Source organism: Cariama cristata, unplaced genomic scaffold, assembly GCF_000690535.1.
Source record: "Cariama cristata isolate BGI_N322 unplaced genomic scaffold, ASM69053v1 scaffold1244, whole genome shotgun sequence".
Classification (NCBI taxonomy): Eukaryota; Metazoa; Chordata; class Aves; order Cariamiformes; family Cariamidae; genus Cariama; species Cariama cristata.
The window spans coordinates 22,250-32,973 of record NW_009613272.1 but is presented as its reverse complement, the minus strand read 5'-3'; the positions used below and the strand labels follow the sequence as shown (position 1 = coordinate 32,973).

At 44.7% G+C, this 10,724-nt stretch overlaps 1 protein-coding gene across 1 annotated transcript in view; it reads left to right on the top strand.

Moving 5' to 3' along the window:
* Positions 1 to 2,010, top strand: part of EDEM3 (ER degradation enhancer, mannosidase alpha-like 3) — a gene marked incomplete at its 5' end in the record, with an annotated part of 26,118 nt that extends 24,108 nt beyond the window's left edge. Inside the window, one exon of the mRNA XM_009698939.1 lies at positions 1,406 to 2,010. Within this exon, the coding sequence (XP_009697241.1) occupies positions 1,406 to 1,812 (407 nt within the window). The remainder of the gene's footprint in view (positions 1 to 1,405) is intronic.
* Between the last annotated feature and the right edge of the window lie 8,714 nt (positions 2,011 to 10,724).

Below are 10,724 nucleotides of genomic sequence, written 5' to 3'. Positions count from 1 at the left end.
CCCCGCCCCCCCGCCCCCGCAAGTTGACATTAACATCCAGAAATGCTGTTTGTAAGTTAAATGTCAGTTTGACTAACGAGAAAATACAGCCTTCTGGATTCCTTTTGAACCCTTTTTGTCATAGTCTGCTTTGAAGTAGTGTCAGGAATAGCGTAAGTGCTTTCAGTGCCCTACATTGTAAATGCGCCTCTCTTACCAAGCTCCCCCGTGACATTCTTGGTACCCAAAAGGAAAGAGACAACTGTTACAACTATTTTGCCTATCTAAGGAGAAGTGGTTATCATGAGAAATAAGGCTGCTGACCTCAGATGTTTTGCAGTGTTTCTTGTATAATACAAGAAAATTGCAAGCTAATACATTCCCACTTAAAAGGTTTGCATGTGACAGAAAATTCTAGGTTTTCCTTTTGTAAGCCTCCCTCGTAGCCCTGCTTTGTCCAAGCAGAGTGTGTAAGAGCAAGTATCTCTAGTAAACCAGCGACAGCGTTTATTTTCTGCACGTTTGCAAAGGTGATATGCCGAAAGCTAGTGTTGTTTCTTCGTAGCTGCTTACAAATTCCTTCTGTTTGTAACTATGGTTAAGCTGCTCTAATGAAATACTAAATACAAAAGATAGCTCTGCATTTGAGAATTTGTAATCCGTATCTGCTTCTTCCCCCCTCCTCGTGCTTCCGTTTGGAATCCCAGCAACAATCTTTAAAGGTAAAATGATTCCAAACTACATTATTGACAGCAGTAAGTATCCTGTGTTAAAAATGGCATCTGCAGTTAAACTCCCTAGAAGTCTTGAAATATTAGAGTCCTGTATCCTAGCTATAAGCACCGAACTCCACAGAAATCTGCATGGTTAAACTGGACAGCTGTTGTAAAGCCAAACGGGTACTTGAGCTGTGTGTGTGAGTTGGGTTCGTTGGGTTACATATGTGAGCGGGGTGTGATGAGGGAGCCTTCGGCTTTGGCTCTCTCTTGAATTCACAGTTCAGTAAACTTAGGAAGCTCTATCCCACTCCCCCTTGCGTACATGCGGGATCCTGGTGGATCTGGGAGTGCTGTAAAATCTGGTATTAAAGTTTAGTGCACACAGCGGGTATTAGCTTAAGGCTGAAGAATGCTAACTAGCACTGGCCCAGAAGTCACTTCAAGTTTGAGGAACCAAAACTAATCTCGCTGTATGGTTTGCCCTCATTTAAAATGTGTTTAAATGTCTTCCCTCCCTTTGCTCTGTAAAATAAGTTCTTTAATAACATTAAATTGTCATATCAATGGGAAGTCTGCACTTCCTTGAGGAAATAAGGCCAAGGGAAGTGATCTTGCTTTTGAAATACATAATAAAATGCTGCCTTCCTAGGTGGGTTGTTGTTTTTTTCAAAACGTGTTTTGTTTTGTTTTTCTCTCCCCTCTCAAAGACTTGGAAATGGAGAATATAGACCAGAAATTATCTGAAAACGATTCATATAAACAGAATTCAGAAGAAGCTACTTCAGCATCTCAGGATGTTGGTGTGGTCAGTGAGGAGCCTGAAGAAGGAGAAAACTCTGATGTTACTGACTCTGATTCTTTATCTCCTGCTAATGCAGTCAGTGACAGCGTTTCCATTTCAAATCAGGATTCCTACATCCCTGGAACCGATGAGGCTAGCGCTCCGGAGCCAGCGTGTACACAGGGGGATAACCAGCCTCAGGAACAAAAGACTGAGACAGAGTCAAATTCCAAAGTTAACTGGGATAACAAAGTCCAACCTATGGAATCCATATTAGCAGACTGGAATGAAGATATAGAAGCATTTGAAATGATGGAAAAGGATGAGCTATGACTTGTAATAATAACTTATTTGTTAATAAACAGAGAACTCTTTGGGTAGAAGCGAGGCCCTGGTATCTGAGAACTAGAAAACATATTCAGTATTGTGATGAGCAGCCAGGTTTCACCTGGAAAATACCATAGAAATCCAGCACGCGCTCTTTGTATTGTTTTAATTTTTCCTGTTTAAAAATGGGAACGTGCAATTGAAGCATTTGCCTGGCCCCACTGCATGGTGCTGTAACCCAGGAGGCTCATTCAGGGAACGAGCCAGACTTCTGCGTTCCAGGCTCTGAGAGGTCACGCTCCCTTGGTCTCTGGAAAGCAAAAGTTGAACGCAGTGGGGTTAACGTGCCACATAACGGTTATGGAGGACAGCACTCGGAGGCGGTAGCTCGGCCGCTGTTCTGGTTGGAGCGAAGGTGCGGTTTCAGTGATCTCTACTGAGTTGAAAGCCTTCATTGATAGCATCAGGTGAAATTGTGTTTCCAGTTGTTGCGTCTTTAAGATGCAGCTAGAAGCAGTTTGATTTTCTTTTTTTTCTTTTTTTTTTGTCCTGACATATCATACCAAGACATAATAGTGTTGCTCATCACTCCTTCCTTCTTTTACCATGAAGAATGACCATGGTGACATGCGAGTTTTCCCTTCTGCTCCGCTTTCAACTAGAGAAACTGTACAAACCAAAAGCAACGTGTGCTTTGTAAGCAGGTTCCATCAGGGAAACGAAGACAGCCTGGGGGTCTGCCAGATGAAGGTTCGCGGGGCGTTGTGAACGTCTTGCTTGAGGGCGAGGTAAAGTGGACAAAGCAGATGTTGAGTGACAGGCATTTCCTTTGGCCTCCCAGGTTGCAAAACTCAAATCTACCCCGAGATACAGACTTTAAACTGGCAATATTCTCTGAGAGGACACTAAACAGAACTAGATCAGCTATAACAGAATCTTCCTTTTTCTACAAGTTTGACTTCTAACAGCTTGACTTTGTTGTCATTCTTTTTATATGCAACTTCTATACGTGTGATACTTACGGCAATGAGGCCAGTACCAGTAGTGAAGTGCAACAATTTTTGGCTGTTGGGTCCATAGTTCAAAGTGTATAGTGGTGTGAACTGCGAGGATGGCTGGTATGTCGCTCTGGGCTTCGGGAGCTTGTTACAGGTAAGTGTGAGTCCTAATTTGTTAACCCTATTATGAAAAACATTATTTAAATAAAAACAGGGATGTTTAAACAACCGAGAGACGTTTTGACTGTGTCCAAAGAAACTGCCAAAACCTAATTGACTTGATTTATATAAACTGCTTTTAGTGAATTGCCGTTCAAAGAATTGTTTTATATTAAAGGGTAAATTAACACTGCCTATATGCTGCACCAGGCTAAAAATGAAGGTTTATATTCATCATTACAATGGAATCAAGGAAAAAAAAGCCCCATTCCGAATTGCACCTTTCGTTTAGCTGTCGAAATTATACGGGCTGAATATGCAACTGTTAATTAGTACAGCCATATACTGTATGTATTTATGTATACTCCTGTACAGTGTGAATGGAGAAATCCCAGGCAATTGTTGTATACCTGTATACTTACCGACACTTGCTTTCAAGAGTATCGAAATGCACAGGCACCTTTTGAGAGCATGACAGTCAATCAGAATATTATCCATAAACTGAACAATAACTTTAAATCACTAGAGTAGGAGGTAATTTCAAGGAGGAAATGAAGTGGTAGCGGAATAGTGAATAAGTGTCCTTTTAAATAAATTAGCTTTTAAATGTAGTAATTCCTTTGCACAAATAACTGTATGGAGGTTTGGACTGAACGAGTAGGGCTTGAAGCAGCTGGGGTTTTTCAGTTGAGAATTTTTTTATTTATGGTTTTTTGTTACGTGAGTTTCTTCATGTAAAGCATTTGATCATGGGAGCCTTTTAAGTGTCCTTCGTTACTTGGAGCCCCAGTCCGCACCCGAGAGATGGCCCAGGCTGGACGCGAGGTGGCCAAACGCGGTCAGCTGCAGGGTCAGAACCGTCAGGGGCAGATGGAAAGGTTTCACTCGGATAATTCCTTTGATCTGTCAGTGCTTAGTGCCACAAAAGGAGCTTTTTTTGTTCCCTTGCTCTTTGACATGGAGTACATCTTCATACTTTTTAGCTCGTTTGGTGGAAAGAGAATTATTTTTATAGCTATAGAGGCCCTCTGGTCATTATGTTAAGACTGTCAATATAGCAACTAAAGGTTTTCTTTTTTTTTTTTACTTGCAGAAAATGTAGGTGTAGATGTAAAATTTTATTAGAAGATTAATTTTCCTTGCCATCACCAGGTCTTTTTTGTTGAACTGCTTTTTCCACATCTGTTGCTAAAGCAGCAGACCTTAGCTCTCTCCTTTTAAGGGATTTCAAATGATCCCAGAACTCCATATGGATTTGAAGCATCATTTTGGTGGTGGCCTACCTCAGATCACTGTTGCCTCCTTCCTTTTGGGTTGGTTTTAATTTTTTTGTGTTTCAGTTTGTTCTGCTTTACCTTTGAAACCATCACGAGAGCCATAACTTTGTTTACAGAACTGAATCGGGTAAGGTTGACCTTTTGGGAAAGAGGACTAAATTGTTGAGGGGGGGCAGTTTTATTCAGGTTTGTTTTCACTTTGTATTTCCTTACGAGGAAACAGGCTTTAGTTTAACCTTTTCATATCAGCTTTCTGTCACTGTCATCTTAAAAAGCAAAAAGAATGTATTCATCCAAAAAACAAAACCTTTCGGAGAGGGGAGTAAGTGTTCTTCCCAGTTTTTTAGAAGCCTGCTCCCTCCGTGTGGAATATTGCTCGTACATCATTAATCGGCAATCGCCTCTTTCTTTGGCTAGTATTGTACCTTTATTTGTATGGTATTGAACACCGAAGAATTCAGGAGTCACAGCTGGAACTAGCACTTATTCCATGCCATGTAATTCAGATCAGCCAATTAACTTCTCATTTGATCTTAGAGGAATCTTCTTAATTGTTTACATTTATTGTTTCTTAATGAAGTTTCAAAATGAGCCCAGCTTTGGTTCTCCTCCTCCTGCCAGCCTACCTGAAGGCATAGCAGTAGGCACAAATTAAGCGTACGTTGAGAGGTTAAAAACGGGACAACTTATGCAAAAGGCATCAGTCAGAACATAGGAAAAAAACCCATTCTGTGAATGAAATATTGTATGTTCAGATTTTATAAGATTAATTTTTTTTTTTAGCCAGCCCAATTTACAGCCGTATATTTTCTTACGAAAGATGTCTAATAACAGGTGCTGTAACACTATTGTTGGGTTTTACTGTCTGGTGATAAGTGTATACAATATTTCTAAGGGCAACTATGTACTGTGATGTAAAAGTCTGGGCTAAAATGTATATAATCCATGTACATAATTGTGTACTTGATTATAACTGCTGATTGTAAAAATTTAATAAAATGTAAATATTCTGGTCAAGCTGTGCTAATTTCTGAGTTGCAGCTGCCTTTGTTATTTGGTTTTGTGTTTGGGTTTTGGGTTTTTTGGGTTTTTTTGGTTGGTTGGTTGGTTTTTTTTTTTAGGCAAGGCCTTTGGTAGTCCTACCAATACTCCCTTGTCTTAATCAGCAGCCTCGATGAGGGGATGGAGCAGCCTCTCAGCAAGTTCCCGGCGACCACCCTGGAGAAGCTGTGGGTACCCCGGCATGCAGCCCTGCTCTCCGGGGTCTTTGAAAGGCAGGAGAAAGCGCTGATGGGAACCTCGAGGAGTTCTGCCTCCAGGAGCACGTAGCTCCGTCCTGGCTCTCGCAGGGCGAGGGAGCGGCTTTGCGGGTCAGCGGTGAGCTCGGGGGGCTGAGCAGGGCTGCACGGCCATGGGGGAAGGCAGCAGGCACGGCGCAAGGCAGGACGTTCTGAAACGGGGGATAACATCGCACCGTGAGGTTGGCCAAACGAGTCTAGATAACCGAAACACCCCCTTTTCAGTGTGAAAGTGAACTGGAAAGGCGCTCAGCAACCTGACCTAATCAGACTATTTCAACCTCTCTTATTTTAGGACTTGGGCTCTTTTTTTTTTTTTCAAATCCATTCCTGCAGTGAGAATACAGATCGTCAAAAGTTCATTTTAAATATGACTACTTCTGATCCTGTTCTCATTAGAATTAAAAAAACCAAACCAAACAACCCAAGTCTCTCTTGGGCCTGATAAGGTCGGTTTCAGAGGAGACCTACTTCATCATCCTTCCTCTGTTACCACCTCTATTATGAGCTTTTCTTCCGTGGAAGTTTAGGATTAAGAAAATAAAAGATGCAGGAGCCCTAAGTTTAAGTCGTTATTCAAGTGTTCAGCAGTGTTTATGACATTCATTAAGTAGAAACCATGACCGCTACTTCAGAAGTGTTAAATTTCTTCAACCTACTGTTATGGGAACGTCAGGACTTCAGGCACCGGAGTATTTTGGAGCAAAGGCAGCTCCTGCCCTCCTCATCCCTTGAAGGGTCTTTACACTGGGCTACTCAAAAAACATTTTGGTCTGTAAGGTCTGTAACAATGCACTTGGAGGTCCTGTATGCTTCCTTTACATCTCTTTATTTTGGGGAGTGGTAGGTGTTCCTCAAACAGATGTCTACTGTCTATTGACCCTGCAAGGCAACCTGACTCGGAAATGGGCAAACTGGGAGATGTGCTCGGGAGTCCGGTGCAGTTTTTGCTGAAAAGATTAAAATAACAAAAAAGATGACCACAAGGAAACATGCAAAGAGATGGAAGGAGGACAGGGGAGCACTGGTACGAGCAGACAAATACGTCAAGATGCGTCACGCTGCTCTGTGGCATCTCCGTGGGGCGGATGACTGTGGACAAGTGCTAAGTTGGGGACAGGACAGAGGGGTTTAGACCAAGCTCTTCATGATGAACATCTCCAGCACGATTGGAGCGGCCCTTCGAGGCTGCATCCCTTCCCATTTTCCCACCTTTCTTCCTAATTTTCATAATCTCCTGTCTGCTCTGCCGTTTCTACAGGGGTGCCCCATCCCTCCCTCCCTGCCTCGCTCACGTCCTTTCCCATCTGTCCATTAACCAAGTGTTGAACCTTACACCCCAAAACCAGGCAGAGACCTTCGTCCTCTGCCAGCATCCTGCACCCCACCTACGGCTGTGGGTCGTCTGTGGTGCTGCCCACGTGGGCCGAGGGATGCGGTTGCTTAAAAGAAGCACCAATTCTGCAAAACCCTGGTCCTCTCGGGCAGGTAACGTGCTCACCACGGGAGACCGGAGCCCAAGATCGGGTGCAGGAGGGTTTAACCCCTTCTTCTCTCTGCTGCTGGAGCCTTGCGGATGGTGGGCAGGGGCTTGGGAGGTGGGAGCAGAGCCACCAACAGCAGCAAAGTTGTCTCTCTCTTGTCTCTACTGGGGTAACTGGAGAGATCTTGGAGCAAACCCTCAGCAAACTGCGTTACTTTTTATTTTATTTAAAAAAAAAAAAAAGAGAAAAAACACTCTCCTAGAGGAATCAATGGTGTCTGTTAGCAATACCCTCCCGCAGTCCTTAGGAGATCTGGTTTTATCTTTCCATGTTCATCTCCGCCAGCCACGATGCCCAGATGCTGTTTGAAATAACAAGGAGTCACCCTCCCATTGCGGATGGCCTCTGAAAAGGCAAAAATATTATACAAAATGAACAGCTAGGGATCCTTGCCCCTCTTTGTATTTCTTTTATAACAAGAAATCAGGAATATTTAGTTAATTATTTCTGGGTCTGAACACATTCCTGATACTCCTGCTCCCCAGGGACACTCGTTGCACAGATGCGCAAAGGGTAAGGGGGGCACGGCAGGCTCAGTACATCGCACCTCCTATTAAAACTATCTTTAATAATTACTTTATGCCAATAGTTGTGTCGAAGGGCTGTTACTCAGTTCTCATATTTCCACTTTCTAGTTAGGTCACACAAAGCTGGAGGACTTTAGCAACTCTGATAAAAATTCAGCTTCAGCTGCCGCTCGTCCCATCACGTCAGCCCAAAGCTGCCGGTGGCCGGAATCCCATTTTCTTCCAAAGTGCTACATAAAAATATAATGGTAAAAAATGTTTGCAGCTGGAATGATCCCTATAAAACACCATTTGCCTGGGAAAGTTCACCCAAGCTGTTAAGCCCCAGCACGGGCAAAGTCATCTTTTATTAATCCTTTGGTGGAAGGCACAGTGTGACGGCATGACACCGGGGCTGGGCCAATCCCAAAGGCATTTAAGCCAAAAATTGTGCAAAAAAAAGCATGTGCGGTACTTGGTGGTACCCACACCTGCTTTCAGGGAGCACCGGGACCACCCTGGGACGGCTCGGGTGCCCCGCTGCCTGCGACACCAGGACAGACCTGATGGCAGCAGTGCAGGGCAGAGAATGAGAAGAAATACAGAAAACCAGTTACAACCTTAAAAACAATAAACCCCCAAACCCTACTCGAGCATTTCTCTGTCTTCACGCCCTTCGCCGGGTGCTGCCGTCGCCTTCGCGGCGCTTCGGGATGTGAGCAGCAGACTGGGACGGAGTTGCTGGGTTTTGGGGCACGAACCCCGGCCAAGGAGGGGATGCTCGGAGGTTTGCGCAGGGAGACGTGGGCGAGAAGAAATACTGAGCAATTTGGAGCTGGTCGTACTGAATTTGATGCATTTGAGGCTTTCTCTACAGCCCTCTCCTCCTCGCAGGCGGTGGGGTGGGATTGGAGATGTGTGTGATCCCTTCACGGCAAAAGCCGTTTCCCTGTCCTTCCCCTGGCCTGATGCTCCTCACGCCCCAGTTCAAGAAAATGAGCAAAGAAGGCTTAGAAAGGCATAATGGGGGGGGAAAAAAAAGAAAAAAAAGGCAAAAGGTGTGCAGGAAAGGGCAAAAAGGCATTTCTGACATGGGCCAGCTCTCACGGCTGTTTTACGTAACCAAGCACGTGGCTTTCCATGCTTATTTTCGGGCTTGACACGGGTTATCTGATTGCCAGGCAGAGAGCATCTCCGTTAAATGATGTCAATCTTCACCGCGCTGGCATTACAGCATCATAAAAAATTACATAGCTGCTATTTTGGGTAGCAGCTCTCTCCGACTCGGTGAATAAATGCATCGCCATATGACTCACTCCGGGGGATTATTAATAGACACAAAAGCAGAATGCCAAAAACCCGAGAATATCACTCAATTCCCACACGTAGCTTTCTAGTTTCTCGCAGCAATCGCACTCGAGAACTTTTTGTCTCAAAATTTATTTTTTTTAAAAAAAATATGTATATATACACACACACACACAGGGGGAACAAATTTTTCTATTCAACTCACACCTTGAAGGCTTGGGGAGGGGGAAAGAAAAGTCTGCAGTGATGGAGGCGGCTTGGTGCCCCCGCTCCGGGCGCGCAGGGTACCGCGCTCCAGCCCTGCCTCGCGTTCAGGGCAACGCCTCCTGCTAATAAATCTGCTAAGGCGAGGCTGCCACTATTAACAAAGCTTGAAATAAATGCTCAGATTCTCTGATTTAAACAGAAATCATCCAGGATGGCAGAGCAGTGGGGAGGAAAGGAGTCGGTCTGAAAGGGAAGAAATCACACGCTTCTCCTTTTGCTGTGTGACAGCTGGCGGATAAATCGGCGATAGGCAGCGACTGTCGGATAAAGATATGGACTCGGGCCTGGAGCTCAGCCCACCCCGGGGCCGGCTTCTTCATTCAACCAACTTTTCAGAAATTTGGGTGAAAGTCATCACTGGGGCCCTCCACACCGTCCTGGCCTTGCTGCCACATGAAACTGCCCCGCTTAAAGAGCATCAGCTTTGGTAATGCGGGCAAACCTTAAAAAAAAAAGGACACTTTTCCCCTTAAAATGTTCTGGTGGTGGTCACAACACTGCCGAGAGGCTGCCGTGGGGGTAGGGAAGAGATGTCCATGAGGACAGCGTTACGGTTGGCTTTTACAAAGCAGGTTCACAGTCCCACATATGTTTCTGATGAAGAGGAAGATGATGCTGATGAAGAAGAAGAAGATGATGATGATGATGATGATGACTCTGTCATCTTCAAGCTCAAAGCTACCATTTACCTGGATGTCATGGGCAGAGGTATGCAGCTAAATTAAAAAAAAAAAACCCAACATTTTTTTTAAAGCCAAGACATGAACTTTTTTACATTCTACCAACTTTCACATTTTTGCCGTTCCCCTGAGCTGGGACTTCTTTCCCTTTGCCACAACATCATTTCACTCAATGCTTACCCAACTTTTTGGATGTTTGACCTGAAGGTTTTTCCTCCCCACAACAGAGCAAATAACATGCCCTTCCAAAACCATCCCTGCATTCCTTGTCTCTTCCCCCAACATCAACAGAATTAAACTAAACAGAGAAACATTTCAGCCTCAAACAGGAGTTTCCCAGCAGTATCAGGACACAGAGCAGGGACTTCTAATGTTGAACACTCCCCAAAAGCGTCCTCCGTAAAGCCATGCTGGGAGGAAGCTCCACAAATCTGTGCTTTCTCAGTGAACACCATCAAAATTGTCTCTACTGCACACTGACCCTGGCTGCAGACAAAGCTTTGGATTTTCCTGGCGTGCAAGTGCTAGCTGTTTTCCCCTGGGCTGTGGCTATCCCCGATAGATAAAAGCTGCTTTGGGACATGGGACTATTGCTCAGACTCCCCAACATCCTACATGGCGTTTGAGTCAGGGCACTGGTTTCGCAGACTCACAGAATCACAGAATGGCTTGGTTGGAAGGGACCTTAAAGCTCACCTCGTTCCAACCCCCCTGCCATGGGCAGGGACACCTCCCACCAGACCAGGTTGCTCACAGCCCCATCCAACCTGGCCTTGAACACTTCCAGGGATGGGGCAGCCACAGGTCTTCTGAGTGACCTCTTCCAATGCCTCATCACACTCACTGGGAAGAATTTCTTCCTTATATATCACCTACACATT